Source organism: Oncorhynchus mykiss, chromosome 26 (genome assembly GCF_013265735.2).
Source record: "Oncorhynchus mykiss isolate Arlee chromosome 26, USDA_OmykA_1.1, whole genome shotgun sequence".
Lineage (NCBI taxonomy): Eukaryota > Metazoa > Chordata > Actinopteri > Salmoniformes > Salmonidae > Oncorhynchus > Oncorhynchus mykiss.
Genome location: NC_048590.1, coordinates 34,949,592 through 34,971,547, shown reverse-complemented (window position 1 = coordinate 34,971,547; position 21,956 = coordinate 34,949,592). Strand labels below are relative to the sequence as shown.

At 46.3% G+C, this 21,956-nt stretch overlaps 1 protein-coding gene across 1 annotated transcript in view; it reads right to left on the bottom strand.

Annotated features, from left to right (window-relative positions):
* Positions 1-21,956, bottom strand: part of LOC110506118 (leucine-rich repeat-containing protein 49) — a 47,336-nt gene that overhangs the window by 9,152 nt on the left and 16,228 nt on the right. Inside the window, exons 2-9 of the mRNA XM_036963624.1 lie at positions 20,575-20,631; positions 20,372-20,433; positions 15,256-15,403; positions 12,833-12,916; positions 7,053-7,231; positions 6,841-6,936; positions 569-803; positions 183-368 (exon numbers count right to left, since the gene is read on the bottom strand). Coding sequence (XP_036819519.1) covers positions 183-368; positions 569-803; positions 6,841-6,936; positions 7,053-7,231; positions 12,833-12,916; positions 15,256-15,403; positions 20,372-20,433; positions 20,575-20,631 — 1,047 coding nt within the window. The remainder of the gene's footprint in view (positions 1-182; positions 369-568; positions 804-6,840; positions 6,937-7,052; positions 7,232-12,832; positions 12,917-15,255; positions 15,404-20,371; positions 20,434-20,574; positions 20,632-21,956) is intronic.

Sequence of the window (21,956 nt, the reverse complement as noted above, 5' to 3'; positions counted from 1 at the left end):
CACACACACACCCAATATAAATACACACACATACACACGCATGCGCACACACACACACACACACACACACAAGGGGAAATAAAAAGGGCATCAGCTAACACGTTGTTCAGAACATTATAGCACAAAGACACTGAAAGACAAAACATGTTAGATTTTTTTCTGAGTGTGTAGGTGGACCTGACCTCCAGGTTGTTGATCTTGTGCAGGTTGAAGTGGTGCAGGCGGTAGATGAGGAAGGATCTCCACAGGGAAAGGCTGACTACAGGGTTCCCCTCTGGGTGGATGGTCAGCTGGTCCAGACGTCTCACCTGGGCCAGAGCAGCCAGCTGGGGAAGACGGCTGACGTTGGTCTCCAGGAAAATCAGGTGCTGTATGGAGGTACCATAATAAGTCAGGAAACCAGTCAATGAGTGGCCATATCAGTATCCTATTGGCTAATGAGAACCCTCAGTTTAGAACTCCAACAGAGACCATGTGTTACCATGGTGAGAATATGACTCCTATCATAGTAGCCAATGATAAGACCCTTTATTGAACAGTATGTAATTTGTAGTAAATGTGTTCTCACAGATAGGTTGGGGAACTTGACCCTTATGCGTGGCAGTGTTGGCACGATCGCATCAAAGTGGATGTAGCGGAAGGCTATGACAGTGACGGCCCCTGCAGTCTGGACCCCCCAGCCTCTCTCCAGGGCCTCCAGGGCCCCGAGGCCGAACAGGCGCAGGGTTTCCCCATCCAGCTCCGCCAGGTGGCTGTCTGACAGGGAGAGGCTCTGCAGGCTGGCACCCCCTGCCTCAAGGAGCCTGGAGCACACAGAGAAACAGACAGTCAGCACACACACCTGTGAGGATGGGCACCTGATTCCCCCCCCCCCCCCACCTGGCCAACTCTCTACCCACCTGGCACAGTCACAAGTTTCCAGGATCCTCTGGACTATCATTAAGAAAAAGATATCTTAGTTTACATGTGTCTGAAGAAGTGGGCCAATCAGCGGAGGGGAGAAAAACAGCAGTGAGAGGGGTCATCAGAGTTAAGTGAATGTAACATTTGTCTTCAATGCTGACTAATTGCTCTCCATTCTCTGTGACAACAGTTGAAGTGCCCTTCCCTGATAAGGAGTCGTGAGAGTAGAGAATCAGGATGAGTCTCAGGGAGACATGATCTCTTTGTCCCTGTTGGAGCCTCACTAGCTGCCCTGGGTCTCTCTGCCTTCTCTCCCTGCCTCCCAGTCTGCTGACACTCAGGGGACCTGCTGCATACCAGAGGATCATATAGCTCCACGGACCAGCAGTCCACACCAGCCATTAGAGTTCACCCACCAACAACCTAATCAGTCTATTCATATTTCACACCCTTTCGAATGTAACACCTCTGATCATGGGAAAAGAAAACACAAGGGAGGACTAATCCTGACACTATTGGAGCTGTAATCCTATAGGCCAAGTCTTGTTGGGCTGATTGTTACAGAGTCAGGGGAGTGAAACAAGGCTTCTTTAAAAAGCCATCGTTGTTGTCACACACCAAACCTGATCCCCTGGAGGTCACTTCTCTCTCTCTAGAGGACTGAGGACCGACTCATACCCTCCTCTCATATCTCTGTCTGCCTCACCTTTTAGTGCATATAAGACCTGGCAAGATGCTGTCCAGGTAAGCAGAGACAAAGAACAGAGAGGAATCAAGGAGAGTGGTCTGACAACCTGTAAGAGAGGCTTTGTACTGTGAGCAAGAACAGGAAGAAGAGAGGATACAAAGATGGTCAGACAGGTGTGCTGACCCAGAAGGAGAGTGCTGAAGTGGGAAACAGGGAAGATTCTGGTACAAATTAAGGTGTATTGGAACAGAGGAGAGATTAAAATGTTGATTGACTTGTGATTATCATGTAATAACCATGACAGGACATTCTAAAGACCACTATCAAGGCTGTGGCTGCAAAGGGACACAAGAGAGCAGTTTGTTATCAAGCTGCAGGGTTACAGGTCTAGAGTTGACTCCATCCCTAGGAGAAAGAAAGGTGAATGTGAGCCAGAGAGATTCAGGACACTAGGGTTAAAGGTCACATAGCTACAGTGTTAAGCCATGTATTGGCCACCATGACTACTGTGTCTCTATAGGACCACCTGTGTGTGTGTGTGTGTGTGTGTGTGTATGCTTGTGTATGCATGCAAGCGTGCGTGTGTGTGTGTGAGTGAATGAGAGTCAGTAAACTGCCCATGGCTGCCTCAGAGTTCAGTCATTAACACCTGCTGTAATACTCCATTTCCCCTCAGAGTTTTAATAACCTGGGAGAAAACCCAACCTTAACAAAACAACCCAGGAATTACATTAGCTAATAGACACAACCTCCAGATAATCCTAACATTCAGTACGAGCCGATTCCAAGAATCCAGCAGTGACTGACAGACTAGCGTCTGACTCAATCATGGAGAACAATTTTTCTAGCAGGCCGTGTTGCTAGCTGGCCGTGTTGCTAATCTAAGACGACCCACCATGCGGTGGATGTAAAACCCAATCTTAATCAAACAGTGTCGCGTTTCAAGGAAGCGCCGCGTCTGACACCGAGGGGCAGGCGAGGAACGTGAGGGGTGATGACCGGTGATGTAAGAGCAAGGGGGTACTACTGGCCACACGGAGGAAAGCATCTCGTCCAGGGAGCTACTAGCTGGAGGTCTCCTCATTCACACACACACACGCACACACACACACTGGGAGACCCAGGCCCCACGGAGCAGAGCGGAAGTCTGGGCCAGCGATAGACAAGACAAGTGAAAGACGGTGCTAATCTTCAGGACACGCCACACCTCTCAGAGGTGGCTTTGCCAAAGGTACTAAATCAAAAGCAGTTGGACAGACAGACAGAGACAGACAGAGAGGGATAGTGGTATAGAGAGAGAGACAGAGACGAGAGCGAGAGAGAAAGAAAGAAAGACAGACAGAGAGAGAGAGAGAGAGAGAGCGAGAGAAAGGAGACTCTGGGTAATATGTAGATAGAGTAAAAAAGAGTGATGGTAACTTTTCATCCCCTTCTGGGGAAGTCTGGAAGCATGCCATCAGCCCACTCTGCACTGTGTCATGTATTGTTCCTGGTAATCACTCTTGATAGACTGCCAGGTGCCTCCAAATCCCCTCCTGAAACACTTAGAGGAAGAGGAGACACAAAGATGATCAAACTGAGGAAAGTCTAACTGTGGAAAACATTTCCTGATGTGTTCAGCAGCTCAATTATCTGGACCTAATCCAGCAGGAGCTTCAAAACGATGTCTGTCATGAGCCTACATGTGTATGATAGCACCACATAAGGAACATGGTTATTTAGCTTGTCATGATGTGAGAAGAACCTTTCAAAATGTTCTAAACTGAAAGAAAAATGTCATTGTTCAAGCAATTTCTCTATTAGCATGGTAGCAGATCTGTACAGTGTCTGCAATAAGGCATGAAAATGATAGTCAGAGGAGTTGGCTAGAGCTGACACAGATCTGGAACCAGGCTATTTCTGTATGTCTCTCCTGACATGATGTAGAGTAAGATCTGGAACCAGGCTATTTCTGTATGCCTCTCCTGACATGATATAGAGTAAGATCTGGAACCAGGCTATTTCTGTATGTCTCTCCTGACATGATGTAGAGGCTATTTCTGTATGTCTCTCCTGACATGATGTAGAGTAAGATCTGGAACCAGGCTATTTCTGTATGTCTCTCCTGACATGATGTAGAGTAAGATCTGGAACCAGGCTATTTCTGTATGTCTCTCCTGGCATGATGTAGAGTAAGATCTGGAACCAGGCTATTTCTGTATGTCTCTCCTGGCATGATGTAGAGTAAGAGCTGGAACCAGGCTATTTCTGTATGTCTCTCCTGACACGATGTAGAGTAAGATCTGGAACCAGGCTATTTCTGTATGTCTCTCCTGACATGATGTAGAGTAAGATCTGGAACTAGGCTATTTCTGTATATCTTCGGCATGATGTAGATGTAACATTTATTGAATGAAGTGTGTTTATTGAAGTGTTTCTGAGTGGTGGTGACATCAGATTCTCTCGCTCATTCCCAGACTTCCTTCTCCCATCATAAGTAGAACTTGAAGATTGATGTGCTTGCCCCTCCACCTGCTTGGAGACCCAGCGTGCCACTGTATTAATGAATATATACATAGCATGTGGGCACTGATGTCTCCTCTCTAACTCTCTGGCCAGCCCCAATATTGGATTTCTGGGTAATAACTCTTCCCTCCTGTCATATCTCAAGGGAACCGTGAACGAATAAATGTTCCTCCAGTCTGCTCACAAAGGAATATAAAACAGAGGCTACTATCCAGCAGTCGGACGGGCACGGGCACACCCGCGCGTATACACACACACACAAACTTGTTTCTGCACGCACACACGCTAACACACACACTCACAAACAGACATTCACACACACACACAACATTTGCTAAGCCCTCACAGAGACAACCATTCTCCTACTCCATCTCTCATGCTAACACACTAAAAGGGGTTCCCTCCTTCCTCCATTCTAAACGAACTGTCAACATTTGCTCCTGTCTTAATTCTTCTCCAGCTCAGGTCGGACTGCTAATGCCAAACAGAGATGACAACATATGTTTCCTTTTACCTGCTGAGGGGCAGGGGCCCATTTCAGTCAACCCATATCATTTACCACTCTAGCTTGGTGTGGAAAGGGGAGCTTGAAAAGGCCATTGACTATACTGATAAACACTTACAGCATTAATACACCAATTCTAGCCAACTAGGTATAATTGCACAAGGTTAGCCAAGGTTCATGCCTCTGTGTGTGCCAAACATCACCATTTTGCAGGGACAAGTGTTCTGAAGTTCTGAGGTGCATGACTTTCACTGGGCACAGTCCTTTAAGCTAGTTTCTCAAGGGAAGTAAAATCAGACGATTCCACTAACCCGCATCACATCTATTCATGTTTATGTGGTTGTTAATTATTCAGCAGGACTTTAGCTGGCCCTCTCTCACATGCTCTTATAAAGACGATGATGTGTGTCTTCATATGGCAGCAGCAGTAACGTGTGAACTGTCACACGCTGATTTTTCTGTGATGAATGTGAACATTGCCGGTCACACCCAGGGAACAACAGATAGCATATCCAGAGCTAATGGATCTAATCATGCAGACGCCAGTGGTTATTCTTTCTCAGAAGCAATGTGGGGACAGAGCAGAGGGCAGCCTCCAGGCCCTCCATCTCTCAGAGAGGAAAACCCTCCACACCAGGGGGCCCCCCTGCTCCCCCTGCCCCCCTCCCCGGTCCCAGAGCAGAACCAGATGTGGAGGACAGAGAGAGACAGGCCCAGCTCTGCAGCTCTGCCCAGCTTGTGGGAATGAAGAACCCTTTCTGTCTTTTGAGGATTAAGGAGGAATATACCGGACCAGGACAGACTATCAATCCGGAGATAAAGCAAATCATTCTTACCATGGGATGACAGAGGGTCATACCTGTAGAACATCACATCTATAAATCACTGCTCAGTCCATCTATCATCTTCTCTTTTATACTTTCAGGAATAGGAACATTCCCATGGGCATATTTACTGTAAGACACCCAAAGGAGTGAATACCAAGCATCACAAACATACATCAACTACATGAAACAGACAGAGAGATGACAAACTGCACTTAGACAAAGGACAGTACGAGGTTATAGATGTAAAACATCATAAAATGGTTATTCTCTTTTATCCTATTGGACAATTGCGCACAACAATAAAAAACGGTTAACGTTACAGATAAGTAGACCACATCACACCGAATGGTGAATCACTTGAGCTCTAGCCTTGGCCCCTTTCGCGACACAAACTGCTATAAGTGAGCCTATAAGTGAATTAGGGCCATGAAGGATTGCGCTTCCAGGACATGTTCATATCCTGGAGGAAGAAAGCAACATGTAATAATAGTGGTTGACACTGCCACAGTGTCCATCTCAGCCTGACCCCTTATAACTCACAGGACTGGTATACAGTCCCTCCAGGAGGAGTTAGGGCCTGCAGCACGGGGGCTAAGCATGGTCAGGCCAGGCTGGGGGAATGGCCATATGGAGAACAAGGTCTCTCCCTCCCTAAACTTCACAATAAAGTTTGCTAACTAATTAATGGTGCCCTGTGCAGTTTTAGGAAAATCTTCAGTGTAACGACTAACGAGTGTTAGAGGGTGAAATGTTGAGTGTGTAAAGCAGAGGGAACCATGTCTCTATGGAGGGAACCATTATAGATGAGGGATATCCTTTTGTATGCTAGTGTATAGTGAAGACAGTCAACAGGAGGCTGGTGAAGGGAGGACGGCTCATAATAATGGCTGGAATGGAAAGGTATTAAAACATATAGAAACCATGTGTTTGATATTATTCCATTAATTTCGTTCCAGCCATTACAATGAACCGTTCTCCCCAGTTAAGGTGCCACAAGCCACCTGTGGTAGACACCAGTCATCTGACACATATGGAACCCAGGAGAATGAAACAAAATCCTCAAATGTGCTCCAACTATACAGTTTTATTGGCTAAACTTTAAATAATTAGAATGTGTGAACAATTATAACGGGACCATGTTTTCTTGCATTGGAATAATGTTTACATTCCAATATCCTATCCCCTGTGAGTACGCATATCAGTGGAGGCTGCTGAGGGGAGGACGGCTCATAATAATGGCTGGAACGCAGCAAATGGAAAGGCATCAAACACATGGAAACCATGTGATTGATGTATTTGATACCATTCCACCTATGCCGCTCACGCCATTACCACAAGCCCGTCCTCCCCAATTAAGTTGCCACCAACCTCCTGTGATGTGTATGTATTCCTGGGTGTGGTGTAGTACTAACTTGGGGTCTCGAGGACTGTTGGGGCGACTGGTGGAGCGTATCCGGGTCTCACTGCCCCCTGTTGGCCTGTCCGGAGCCGACACCGGACTCACCCGTCTGGCAGAACAGAAAACATATTATGTATACCTCTATAACAGTCCTGCAACTATAACTACTGTCTTCCAGAGCCCAAAGTACAACCCCTATGCACGGCCCCTCCCCCCTAACGTTACCTGAGCTGCTCATCCGGAGAAGGTTCCAGTGCAAGGCCATTGGTCTGGGCAGGACTGTGGGCAGGGCTTGCTTCAGGGCTGACTTCCTCCTTGGCTCCGTTCTGAGCCGGGTGCTCCAGGCAGGCCCTGACCCCCTCCCACTGCAGTGCTGCATTACGGATGGCCAGACGCCGCTTCTCCTGCACATACACAGAAATGCACGCAGACAGGCACACACACGATCACACGCATACACACAAGCACACATGTTTGCACAAACATGCGCGCACACACAAGGAACAGAGCAGGGTTCAGTTGGCATTGGTCCTCAGCAGGGCACACAGAGGACAGGATGATATTATGAAACTGAAATCTCTCTCCTGCTACAGACAAATACATTCCACCTACCTTGCTTGTCACTGAGGAGTCCTGAGACTTGAGTCCAAGTTGAGTGTAGAACTGCTGAGGCACAACATGTGCAGGACTCTATGAACACAAATACACATGTACTGTTTATCTTAAAAAAATAAAACATCAAATGTTATTCTAACTGATAGACTGTCACTTAGCTTACATTACTTACAAACATGTCTATCTTACCAATACCTAGTCTCAGTTACAGTTACAAAGGCTCTGTCTGTAATAACAAGGTACAATTTGTGTGTGCTGTACTGTATATGCCCCATATCTCTCAACAACTGTCTCAGCATTACTGCAGCAGCAGAATCCGTGTTGACTGTAGCAGAGGCAGCAGCAGTACTTCTGTGCCACCCCCACCCTGCAACAAGGAAGAATGCAGCTCTCTCTCTCGCTTTCTCTTCTTTTTTTTGTTGTTGCCTTTATTCAGTTCAGTTTTGTTACGCACAGGTATGGAATGGAATGCTCCACTCCCACACACAGAGGACGGCTGGCAAACAGGATTGATAGTGGATCATTCTGAGACTACATGAACCCTCACGGAGCATTCCATTTATCATTATTTCCTCAACTAGCTCAATTAGCTGGCTTGGATTACACACAGGCAATTAAACTTCCTCTAGACCTCTTGCTGATCTCTCAGTATGGATCAGTCAATGCAGCAGGAAGGCAGGAACACACACATCAATATACAGTATATAATGAGCAAAAATATAATATGTGCAAAAATATGTGAAGTGTTTCATGATCTGAAATAAAAGATCGCAGAAATGTTCCATTACCCTGTTAGTGAGCGTTTCTCCTTTGCTAGATAATCCATCCACATGACAGGTGTGGCATATCAAGAAGCTGATTAAACAACTGTCACGACTCCTGCCGAAGGTGGCTCCCCTTCCTGTTCGGGTGCCACTGATCTTTTTCTCCCCCTCCTTGTCTGTTTATTACTTACACCTGTGTTTAGTTAGGTTAATTAGTTGGGCTTTATTATCCAGCCGGCCCGCCTGCTGGGTGTGCAGGATTGTTTTATGTGTACACGCCTGTTCGTGTACCTGTGTTATTCAGGACTGTTTAGTTCCTCTGTGTTTTGGGGCATTTGTTTGAGTGGTGTCGTTTTCACCTGTGTGGTGAATAAAGAAGTAGTGCTACTCTGAACTCTCTGTTTCCTGCGTCTGACTTCTTCCTCCACTACACCCCGGACGTTACAGAATACCACACCGATTGAATGAAGTCAGCAGGAGCAGCTGCCAACCCCCTCCCATCGATGGAGGAACCTGTCCTCCACCACACCACCGTCATCCACCGATCATGATGGTGTCAGGGGTTCGAGCGGCGGGAGGGCGACTGTTCCACCTTAGGCAGGAGAAGAGGAGCGCCCAGGATTACGCCTTGGAGTTCCGGACCTTGGCCGCTGGGCCTGGGTGGAATGACAGGGCCCTTATAGACCACTACCGGTGTAGTCTCCGGGAGGACCTCCGCAGGGAGCTAGCGTGTCGGGACACCGCTCTCTCCCTAGATGAACTTATTGACATGTCTATCCGGCTGAACAATCTGCTGGCTGCCCGCGGGCGTTCGGAGAGGGTCCTGTGCGTTCCACCAACCAACGCCCCCACTCCCATTCCTATGGAGTTGGGAGGGGCCATGCCGAGGGGTACCGGAGGAGGAGGCTCCCCCTGCACCAGCTGTGGTCGGAGAGGACACACGGCCGATCGGTGCTGCGGGGGGCCCGTCTGGGAGTCGAGATGGCACCCCAGGTGAGTCAGCACCAAACTCACCCAGAACCCCCTGTTGGTCACTTGTTTGTCTTTATTTCTTTCCTTGATTTTTTTTCCCCTCTTCCCAGCACAAGGCACTAGTCGATTCAGGTCCAGCTGGGAACTTTATGGATCGCGGACTCGCCATCAAGCTGGGTGTTCCGCTCGTGCCGATAGATTCTCCCTTCCCTGTGCACTCCCTTGATAGCCAGCCATTAGGGTCAAGGTTGGTCCGGGAGGCCACGGTTCCAGGGACATTAGGGTGTATGTCTCTTCCTGTTCGGTGTGCGCCCAGAGTAAGGCTCCTAGGCACCTTCCTAGAGGGAATTTACAACCCCTCCCCGTTCCACAACGGCCATGGTCTCACCTATCAGTGGATTTTCTGACCGATCTCCCCCGTCTCAGGGGAACACAATGGTTTTGGTGATTGTGGATCAGTTCTCTAAGTCCTGCCGTCTCCTCCCGTTGCCCGGTCTCCCTACAGCCCTACAGACTGCGGAGGTGTTACTTACCCACGTCTTCCGACACTACGGGGTGCCGGAGGACATCGTCTCTGATCGGGGTACCCAGTTCACGTCCCGGGTATGGAGGGCGTTCATGGAGCGTCTGGGTGTCTCGGTCAGCCTGACCTCCGGTTATCACCCCGAGAGTAATGGGCTGGTGGAGAGAGTGAACCAGGAGGTGGGTAGGTTTCTGTGGTCATATTGCCAGGACCGTCCCAGCGAGTGGTTTAGGTACGTCCCATGGGCGGAGTTGGCCCAAAACCCACTCCGTCACTCCTCGACAAACCTATCTCCGTTCCAGTGTGTGTTGGGCCACCAGCCGGTCCTGGCACCTTGGCATCCGAGTCAGACCGAGGCTCCTGCGGTGGAGGAGTGGGTGCAGCGCTCCAAGGAGACCTGGAGGGCCGTCCAGGAATTCCTCAAACAAGCCAGTGGACGGCAGAAGAGGAGTACTGACCGCCACCACAGTGAGGCCCCCGTATTTGTACCGGGGGACAGGGTCTGGCTCTCGACCCGAAACCTACCCCTCCGCTTGCCCTGCCAGAAACTGGGGCCGCAGTGTGTAGGGCCCTTCAAAGTCCTGAGGAGAATAAACGAGGTGTGTTATCGATTACAACTCCCTTCCTATTATCGTATTAACCCCTCGTTTCATGTGTCTTTCTTCAGGCCGGTGGTAGCTGGTCCCCTGCAGGACGGTGAGGTGCCGGAGGTCCCTCCTCCCCCTCTGGACATCGAGGGGTCCCCGGCGTACACGATACGGGCCATTCTGGACTCGAGACGCCGGGTGAGGGGCCTGCAGTACCTCGTGGACTGGGAGGGGTACGGTCCGGAGGAGAGGTGCTGGGTACCGGTGGGGGACATTTTGGATCCGTCAATGTTGAGTGATTTCCATCGCCTCCATCCGGCTCGCCCTGCGCCTCGCCCTCCGGGTCGCCCTCGAGGCCGGTCATCATCACCGGCCTACTAGCTGCCACTGATATTTTTCTCCCCCTCCTTGTCTGTTTATTACTTACACCTGTGTTTAGTTAGGTTAATTAGTTGGGCTTTATTATCCAGCCGGCCCGCCTGCTGGGTGTGCCGGGATTGTTTTATGTGTACTCGTATACACACCTGTAAGTCACGGTTGTTCATGTATGTGTGTTATTCTGGACTGTTTAGTTCCCCTGTGTTTTGGGGCATTTGTTTGAGTGGCGTTGTTTTCACCTGTGTGGTGAATAAAGAAGCGCTACTCTGAACTCTCTATTTCCTGCATCTGACTTCTTCCTCCACTACACCCCGGGCATTACAACATGATCATTACACAGGTGCACCTTATGCTAGAGGACAATAAAAGGTCACTGTAAAATGTGCAGTTTTGTCACACAACACAATACCACAGATGTCTTAAGTTTTGAGGGAACATGCATTTGACATGCTGACTGCAGGAATGTCCACCAGAGCTGTTGCCAGATAATTAAATGTTCATTTCTCTACCATAAACTGTCTCCAACATCATTTTAGAGAATGTGGCATTACGTCCAACCGGCCTCAACTGCAGATCACGTGTAACCACGCCAGCCCAAGACTTCCACATTCGGCTGAGACCAGCCGGCCGGACAGATAATGAAACTGATTAGTATTTGTCTGTAATAAAGTCATTATTAAGGGGAAAACTCATTCTGATTGGCTAGGACTGGCTCCCCTGTGGGTGGGCCTATGCCCACCCATGGCTGCGCCCCTGCCCAGCCATGTGAAATCCATAGATTAGAGTCTAATGAATTTATTTCAATTGACTGATTTCCTTATGAACTGTAACTCAGTAAAATCGTAGAAATTGTTGCACGTTGCGTTTATATTTTTGTTCAGTATAGATACAGTACAGTATGCATTCTCTAATACAGAGGTACAGTACAGATAGACAATGATTGAACAAGCATGTTTTGGTCATTTGAACTGAAATCATAACCAGTCTCAAACAAAGGTTGGTGGGATCTGATATTCTTCAAAAGGAACTGAGCACTTAGAAACCCTGTAGTTAGAACAGTTATTGTGAGGAACACTTATGGAAAAGATAATGGAGGAAAAAGACATGACTATTGAAGTGGATTGAAAAACTTGTAGCTACAGTCACTGTTATTTGAGCCCCCTTGGAAAAATAACTTTTTTTCTAAACAGAAGACACCACGCCAAGCTACATAAATGCAGGGTTACTGGGGCATAGTGGGTTGAGCCTTCATCTCCCTACTATAATGCTCCCATTGATCAACTCATGGTTGGGCGGTTAATGCAAAGCAGATGACTCCTCTTTACATGACAAGCGAACACCGCGGTGCATTTCAAGTAGTTAAGAATTAGTGGCCATTGAGGAGCAGCCCTCAGAGCGCTTTAGGTATCATCTGAGATAACTGCTTACCGGGACCTCAGCATCAACAGAAATTGCTTACAGACATATGACAGCATATCATACAAGTTGATATAAATGATTTAATACATTGTTCAACATCAAAAACGGCCCTCTTGCACTCTCCTTAAATAATGCACTTATAGTGTAACTCCCACAACATTAGTCATCCTCATCCACTGTCTACAAGGGGTTATGCAGTGTATGTTACATGTGAAATGTGTTTAAACAAAAGCACACCTAACATCCTATTGTATTCATAATAAACCCTAATGGCTAGCAGACGATAAGCATGTTCATATTGTGACTAGTTTTGGCTATTCATATGAATAAACAGGAAATGTTTTGTAGGTAAAAACGTTTTAACAAACAGCATTGAGGGCCAAGGAGTTTGGTTATTGTCCAAATAAGCACTTTCCACAAATGAAATCTGTATGGCTTAATTGTGTTGTTGACATGCATAAGGCAGAAAAGCTTATATAACATGTTAAATGCCACAAAATATTTGAAATATTTGGTTAATGACTTAAACTCTCACCAGCTAGTCTGCTCAGTACGTGTCAATGACCTGTGACATTATTTGAATTCCACTATATCGTTGTGGAATTTTTCCTCTTATGTGACAATCAGCCAGCTAACATCAGTTGTATATATGTCAGAACAGAATAACATATTGTTCAGTCAACATGGCGAGATATCTGCAATAGTAACAGTATAGTGCAGTATGTTAACATAAGGTAAGTCAGGTACCTTGTGCATGGCCTGCTTGTGACTCTCCCTCTTCTTCTCATCCTCCTTCCGGGCCGTGACGCAGGCCATACGTCTCTCCTCCTCCTGCAGAAAAGAGGGCCAATAACACAATCAGGGTGTCGCTCCATTCAAGGACGAGTCTGAATTATTCAACATGAGACGGAGGCACAGTCAGAATAATGTCTGATATGTTGGCTGCAGGTTTTCCATCTGTAGGAAGGACCAGTTGGAGAGACAACATCTCCTGCTGCATCACAGGATTATCTGTCTCTCTAATATTCGGCTGCAGCCTCATCTGAACTGAGCCCAGCTGTTTGGGTGTGCCAGGCAGAGCTCCCAGCATGCAATGCACCAGCAGAGACAATATGAGACTGCCAGCTGAGCTCTAGGGGATGTTTAGCGCTGGCTACTCTGTGACGATTCGGCTGAGAAAGGATTCCTTGATATGGTTCACTGAAAATGCTGCCATGGCCCCAGAATCAAAGTGCTATCTTTCATACCCTTTGCATAATGTTTTTTTCTATAAGGGAAGGCCTTTTATCAAAAATACTTTGTAACAAAAAAGTTAAATCAGTATGTGAAATGTTGTATTTTTGTATTTTATTAGAATCCGCATTAGCTGTTGCAAAAGCAGCAGCTACTCTTTCTGGGATCCACACAAAACATGAAACATAATACAGAATGACATAATACAGAAAGAACATCAATAGACAAGAACAGCTTAAGGACAGAACTACATAAAAAAAAATGTAAAGGCACACGTAGCCTACATATCAATGAATACACACAAACTATCTAGGTCAAATAGAGGAGAGGCGTTGTGCCACGAGGTGTTGCTTTATCTGTTTTTTTAAACCAGGTTTGCTGTTTATTTGAGCAATATGAGATGGAAGTTCCATGCAATAAGGGCTCAAATCAGTTTGAGCAGAGGACCTTAAGTGCTGTCACAACTAGGCTATGTGTAATAGTATCAATAATGCATTGTCATCCTTTCCCACTAATTAGTAGACTAGATTATTAGGTGAAATAGCGCTGAATATTTGTCATTAACACTGTTCATTTCCCCGTGAACAAACCCAGTCTGTTGTGTTGACCAGTATTTATGCTGCAGTAGTTTATGTGTCGGGGGGCTAGGGTCAGTTTGTTATATCTGGAGTACTTCTCCTGTCCTATTCGGTGTCCTGTGTGAATCTAAGTGTGCGTTCTCTAATTCTCTCCTTCTCTCTTTCTCTCTCTCGGAGGACCTGAGCCCTAGGACCATGCCCCAGGACTACCTGACATGATGACTCCTTGCTGTCCCCAGTCCACCTGGCTGTGCTGCTGCTCCAGTTTCAACTGTTGTGCCTTATTATTATTCGACCATGCTGATCATTTATGAACATTTGAACATCTTGGCCATGTTCTGTTATAATCTCCACCCGGCACAGCCAGAAGAGGACTGGCCATCCCACATATGCTCTCTCTAATTCTCTCTTTCTTTCTCTCTCTCGGAGGACCTGAGCCCTAGGACCATGCCCCAGGAATACCTGACATGATGACTCCTTGCTGTCCCCAGTCCACCTGACTGTGCTGCTGCTCCAGTTTCAACTATTCTGCCTTATTATTATTCGACCATGCTGGTCATTTATGAACATTTGAACATCTTGACCATGTTTTGTTATAATCTCCACCCGGCACAGCCAGAAGAGGACTGGCCACCCCACATAGCCTGGTTCCTCTCTAGGTTTCTTCCTAGGTTTTGGCCTTTCTAGGGAGTTTTTCCTAGCCACCGTGCTTCTTCACCTGCATTGCTTGCTGTTTGGGGTTTTAGGCTGGGTTTCTGTACAGCACTTTGAGATATCAGCTGATGTACGAAGGGCTATATAAAATAAATTTGATTGATTGATTGATTGATATCCCACAAGGAGCAAAGGTAACAGTTTCCTGGCATCTATTGATTATTTTCTGTCTCAAAGCAAGAGGAGTTCAGCTCCTCCACATCTGCAACCAGCTTTACCCCTTATTTTACTCATACATTATATCTACCTGCCTTGGCACTGACAGCAAGTATGTTATATCTCAAACTATGTTACTACCAGTCACATAGAGCGAGTGCTCATCTGTGGAAAGTTGTGCAAATCAGATTCTGATCTCAGGAGGACTTGCCCATCCTATTGGCTGCAGGCCATTACCTCCATATTCTAAGGGTAAGGTGTGTGTGTGGTGTACCTCAGGGTTCATGTAGCCTACAAGCTCAGACCTGCGTGTTGCCTGCCTGCTTAACAGCTTTCAAATGCATGAACCTCTGAACTCTAGTGCCTCGTATGTAGTGTGAATACAATGACATCATGTTTGACGGGCAATTTAGCTTTTATCCCTATGGATATCAAGCATGTGGTAGTTTCAAGGATCCTGTAAAGTGTTACACCGAGCGTATGTCTTACCGTGACACGTTTCATGTCCAGCTGTCTGAGTTGAAGCACACAGCGCAGGGCGGCCTGCTTGTACCATGTCTCCAGGGCTACTGGGTTCCCATCCAGGGTGAGCTCAGAAAGGGAGCACGACTCTCCCAGGCAGCCTAGCTCATCAAAACTACACACAGAGAGAGAAAACACACACCACAAAGGTCATTAACAACTATCAATGGGATAAATACAATTTCAAATCAAATTTTATTTGTCACATGCGCCAAATACAACAGGTGTAGACTTTACCGTGAAATGCTTACTTACAAGCACTTAACAAACAATGCAGTTTTAAGAAAATAGAGTTAAGAAAATATTTACTAAATAAACTAAAGTAAACATGTTTTAAAGTAACAATAAAATAACAACGAGGCTATATATACACAGGGTACCGAGTCAATGTGCGGGGGCACATGTTAGTCAAGTTCATTTGTACGTGTACGTAGGGGTAAAGTGACTATGCATTGATAATAAACAGCGAGTAGCAGCAGTGTAAAAACAAAGGGGGTGTGTCAAGAAAATAGTCCGGGTGGCCATTTAATTAATTGTTCAGCAGTCTTGTGGCTTGGGGGTAGAAGCTGTTAAGGAGCCTTTTGGAACTAGACTTGGCACTACAGTACCTCTTGCCGTGTGGTAGCAGAAAGAACAGTCTATGACTTGGGTGACTGGAGTCTTTGACAATTTTTTAGGCATTCCTCTGACACCACCTAGTATATTTATTGGGTTCCCGAGTGGCACAGCGGTCTAAGGCACTACATCTCAGTGCTTGAGGCGTCACTACAGACACCCTGGTTCGAATTCAGGCTGGATGGCAACCGGCCGTGATTGGGAGTCCCATAGGGTGGCGCACAATTGGCCCAGCATCGTCCGGGTTTGGTCGGTGTAGGCCGTCATTATAAATAATAATTAAATAAAGGTTAAGTAAAAAAATGTATATATACTACCGTTCAAAAGTTTGCGGTCACTAAGAAATGTCCTTGTTTCTGAAAGAAAAGCACATTTTTTGTCCATTAAAAAAACATGAAATTGATCAGAAATAGTGTAGACATTGTTAATGTTGTAAATTACAATTTTTGCTGGAAACGGCAGATTTTTTATGGAATATCTACATAGGCGCACAGAGGCCCATTATCAGCGACCATCACTCCTGTGTTCCAACGGCACGTTGTGTTAGTTAACCCTGGTGCACAACTGAGCAAGAGGACAAGTACATTAGAGTGTCTAGTTTGAGAAACAGATGCCTCACAAGTCCTCAACAGGCAGCTTCATTAAATAGTACCCACAACGTCAACAGTGAAGAGGTAACTCCGGGATGCTGGCTTTTCTAGGCAGAGTTGCAAAGAAAAAGCCATATCTCAGACTGGCCAAGAAAAATAAAAGATTAAGATGGGCAAAAGAACACAGACACTGGACAGACGAACTCTGCCTAGAAGGCCAGAATCCCGGAGTGACTCTTCACTGTTGACGTTGAGACTGGTGTTTTGCGGGTACTATTTAATGAAGCTGCCAGTTGAGGAATTGTGAGGCGTCTGTTTCTGTTTCTCAAACTAGACACTCTAATGTACTTGTACTCTTGCTCAGTTGTGCACTGGGGCCTCCCACTCCTATTTCTATTCTGGTTAGAGACAGTTTGCGCTGTAATTGTGAAGGGAGTAGTACACCGTGTTGTACGAGATCTTCAGTTCCTTGGCAATTTCTCGCATGGAATAGCCTTAATTTCTTAGAACAAGAATAGACTGACAAGTTTCAGAAGAAAGTTCTTTGTTTCTGGCCATTTTGAGCCTGTAATCGAACCCACAAATGCTGATGCTCCAGATACTCAACTAGTCTAGGTTTTATTGCTTCATTAATTAGCACAGCAATTTTTAGCTGTGCTAACATAATTGCAAAAGGGTTTTCTAATGATCAATTAGCCTTTTAAAATTATAAACATGGATTAGCTAACATAACGTGCCATTGGAACACAGAAGTGATGTTTGCTGACAATTGGCCTCTGTACGCCTATGTAGATATTCCATAAAAAATCAGACCGTTTCCAACTACAATAGTCGTTTACAACATTAACAATGTTAAAAACAAGGACATTTCTAAGTGACCACAAACTTTTGAACAGTAGGTTGAAGTCGGAAGTTTACATATATTTAGGTTGGAGTCACTAAAACTAATTTTTCAAGCACTCCACAAATTTATTTTTAACAAACTATAGTTTTGGCAAGTCGGTTAGGACATCTACTTTGTGCATGACACAAGTCATTTAAAAAAAAAAATGTTTACAGAAAGATTATTTCACTTATAATTCACTGTATCACAATTCCAGTGGGTCAGAAGTTTAAAGTTGACTGTGTCTTTAAACAGCTTGGACAATTCCAGAAAATTATGTCATGGCTTTAGAAGCTTCTGATAGGCTAATTGACATAATTTGAGTCAATTGGAGGTGTACATGTGGATGTATTTCAAGGCCTACCTTCAAACTCAGTGCCTCTTTGCTTGACATCATGGGAAATAAAAATAAATCAGCCAAGACCTCCACAAGTCTGTTTCATCCTTGGGAGCAATTTCCAAACGCCTGAAGGTACCAAGTGCAAACGCAGCCGTCATACCGCTCAGGAAGGAGACGCGTTCTGTCTCCTAGAGATGAACGTACATTGGTGCGAAAAGTGCAAATCAATCCCAGAACAACAGCAAAGGACCTTGTGAAGATGCTGGAGGAAACAGGCACAAAAGTATCTATATCCACAATAAAATAAGTCCTATATCGACATCCACTCAGCAAGGAAGAAGCCATTGCTCCAAAACCGCCATAAAAAAGCCAGACTACGGTTTGCAACTGCACATGGGGACAAAGATCGTACTTTTTGGAGAAATGTCCTCTGGTCTGATGAAACAAAAATAGAACTGTTTGGCCATAATGACCATCGTTATGCTTGAAGGAAAAAGGGGGATGCTTGCAAGCCGAAGAACACCATCCCAACCGTGAAGCACTGGGGTTGCAGCATCATGTTGTGGGGGTGTGTTGCTGCAGGAGGGACTGGTGCACTTCACAAAATAGATGGCGTTATGAGGAAGGAAAATTATGTGGATATATTGAAGCAACATCGCAAGACATCAGTCAAGAAGTTAAAGCTTGGTCGCAAATGGGTCTTCCAAATGGACAATGACCCCAAGCATACTTCCAAAGTTGTGGCAAAATGGCTTAAGGACAACAAAGTCAAGGTATTGGAGTGGTGAATAAAGTGGTGATCCTAACTGACCTAAGAAAGATAATTTTTACTAGGATTAAATGTCAGGAATTGTGAAAATGTATATGGCTAAGGTGTATGTAAACTTCCGACTTCAACTATATATATAGTTGTATGTATGTATGTATGTATGTATGTATGTATGTATGTATGTATGTATGTATGTATGTATGTATGTATGTATGTATGTATGTGTCCTGGATGGCAGGAAGCTTGGCCCCAGTGATGTACTGGGCTGTAAGCCTTACGGTCGGATACCGAGCTGTTGCCATACCAGGCACTGATGCAACTATATGTTAATATGATGAGTAATTCACTTAGAAAAGCTCCCCCAACCTCTATTTTTGTTGAATTAACCTTATAATCCATAGGTCGACAATACCACCAGGGAACAGGGCCCGTATTCACAAAGCGTCTCAGATTAGGAATGCTGATCTAGGTTCAGGTCCCCCTAGTCCATATAATCTTATTATGGCAAAATGAATCCAATATTAGCTCTCCTACCCTAAGACCCTTTTTGAATACCCAGGGCCCAGAACTCAACAAAAATAAAACATGGAAACGTGCTAATTGGGCCTGGGGCTGGCAGTGGAAGAAGGCATTGAAAGTAACAGACATGGCCTGGGGCTGGGTGAACAGAGTTTTAGATGGGAAGAGAATAACTAGGCTAAACAGGGTGGTAGGTAGCCAAGCTAACTAGGGTGGCAGGTGACCTAGCGGTTAGGAGCGTTGGGCCACTGAACGTTGGGCCGCTGGTTCAAATCCCTGAGCTGACTAGGTGAAAATAATCGGTCGCTGTCCCTTTGAGCAAGACACCTAATCCTAATTGCTCCTGTAAATCACTCTGAATAAGAACGTCTGCTCAATGACAAATATGGAAATGTAATGTAAACAGTACAGTTGGTTCACCATGTGAATATAAATAGTGTTCTCGGCACTGTTTGCACAGAGAACTTCTGATTGGCCTAATTGTGATAATGATCGCTTCAACCAAAGGCTTTGCTGAGCCTGGGATGGCTTCTCCCTCAGCTACAGCTATGCAGACGTCAAATAAAGGCACGTGTTATCCACCAGGACTTCACTGTGCATAGTAGCCTACATTTCTCAGACGATTTAAATCAAAAGGCTCTGACAGAGGATCAAATGCAAGCCAGATTAGACTAGATGTTGTATTTTGCCATCATTATTGATTTATATACGCTTTATGTTTGGGCAAGGCAGGCTTTAAATGATTTATTTCCTGCCTAAAACAGAGTGGGCTAGCAAGAGCTGCCATGAGAAATTAATCACATCAGGAGTCAACTGTGGCCCTCTGGACTGGCAACACTGTCTTATTAAATCAGGACTTCACAGGACCGTTTTCACAGGCAGAGACAGTGCTACTTCAGCATTCAGCCCCTGTCCTCCTGACTGAACTCAATGACAACTCCACTATTTATATAAGGCTAAGGGAGGTAAAAGGCAGAGCCACAAACCACACAATGAAAAAAGAACAGGGGTTTGAAAACTCTCTCTACAGTAACAAAACAGACTTTCCATTCATGAGACATGCCGACACACCATCTCTTAGCAACCCAGCAGTATAGTAGTTTGTTAGTCACTGGGGTAGGGAGAGACTGCCCACCCCAGCAGTACAGTAGGTTATTACCCACTTGGGAAGGGAGAGACTGCCCACCTCAGCAGTCATTCAGTGTGTGCTCAGAGATAGAGAGACCAGGCAGTATGGGTCCTCCTCTGCAGCAGAGGCCAGACCTAGCCCTGCGCTATAGGGAGCTGGCTGGGAGGGGAACCTGCCAGCACTGTGCTCTGTGGAGAGGAGGGGGTTAAGCAGTAGCAGCAGTAGCAGCAGATCTTACCTGGTGATGCTGTTGCAGCTGAGAAAGAGGCGCTGGAGGCAGGGCAGCTGGTCTACCTCTGTCTAGACAAAAAGAGGGAGAGAAAGAGGGGGATGAAGAGAGGAGAGGGTGCTCTAGAGGGGCTTGCGTTGTGGTAGCGGTGGGGCACTGCACAGTCACAGCGTGGCTCAGATCTTCCCATCCCTCTCCATTCCCTCAGTCACCTTGCAGCTCCCAGATACAGCCCCATCCGCCCTGCGCGCGCAGGCACACTGCCGCGGCTGCACAGGGAGGGGAGGGGGAGAGCAAGGAGAAGGGGAGGGAGAGAACAGGAGAGTGCGCTAATGCAGTGATCCCCTGCTGCAGGAACTCGCTCACTCACTCTGCTTATAGAAGAGAGAGAGAAAGAGAGCGAAAGAGGGGGCTACTGGCACACAGAAACACACAGAGACACAGCCCAGCAGCAGAAGAAGAACAAAGGGAAGGCGACAGCGATATGGGCATATTATGAATTCAACAGGAATAGATTAAAGTCTCCAGTGGTGCCGTTGTCATGGAATCTGTTTCACCATCAGGCTGTTTCAGGATCAATGGAGGAAGGGAGTCTGTGGGAGGATGGGAGGATGTGAGGAGGACCAGCAGGCTGGCTGGCTGATGAGGACACAGAGGCACAGGCAATGTCACAGCCAGCTACAGAGGGTAGGACAGGGGGATGGCAGTGGGGATGACGTGTTCAGCCTCGCAGTAGGACAGGGCAACCTCATTAGCTGCAACTTTCGAAGCCTTCTCCTGCACTGCTGTAGTGTGTCTCTGAGGATGAATGATCTGCGCTGGGATGCGTGTGTGTGTGCGGACACTGCCAGGAGGGACTTAAAGCGCTGTCAGCCCATACTGCAGACACACAATACCTCACATACAGCTACTGTACAGCCTCTACCAGCAATGAGCTGGTAGAGCTTAACCTAGCAGCCATCCACATAAACTCCCTCTACACTACCACAATACTCATCCACATAAACTCCCTCTACACTACCACAATACTCATCCACATACACACCCTCTACACTACCGCAATACTAATCCACATAAACTCCCTCTACACTACCACAATACTCATCCACATAAACTCCCTCTACAGTACAATACTCATCCACATCAACTCCCTCTACGCTACTACAATACTCATCCACATAAACTCCCACAATACTCATCCACACACGCTCACTTGCACGCACACCCCCATCCCCCCCATTCTAACAACCCAAACGCCCACCTGGCAGATTAGCCTAATGGAGGTACTCCTTTCATCTGTGTGGGTGAAAGACGTGATGCCCAGTTATAGTGGATTCCCTCTGATCAGTCTACTACACCTGGTCGTCTACTACAGCTCTCACTATGCCGAGGGCCAACTGGTCAGCCACTGGACTAGAGCACAACATTGTGTAATGGCCATGCTGACCTCTAAAGCCATATCCATGCTCTCTGTTACATGAATCAGATCTGTGGGGCTTTGTCATTTAGTTTAGTTTATTAATTCGACCATTTAAAAAACAAGTACACACAAAACTTGAAAAACCCACACATGCACATGAGTAAAATCATGGAG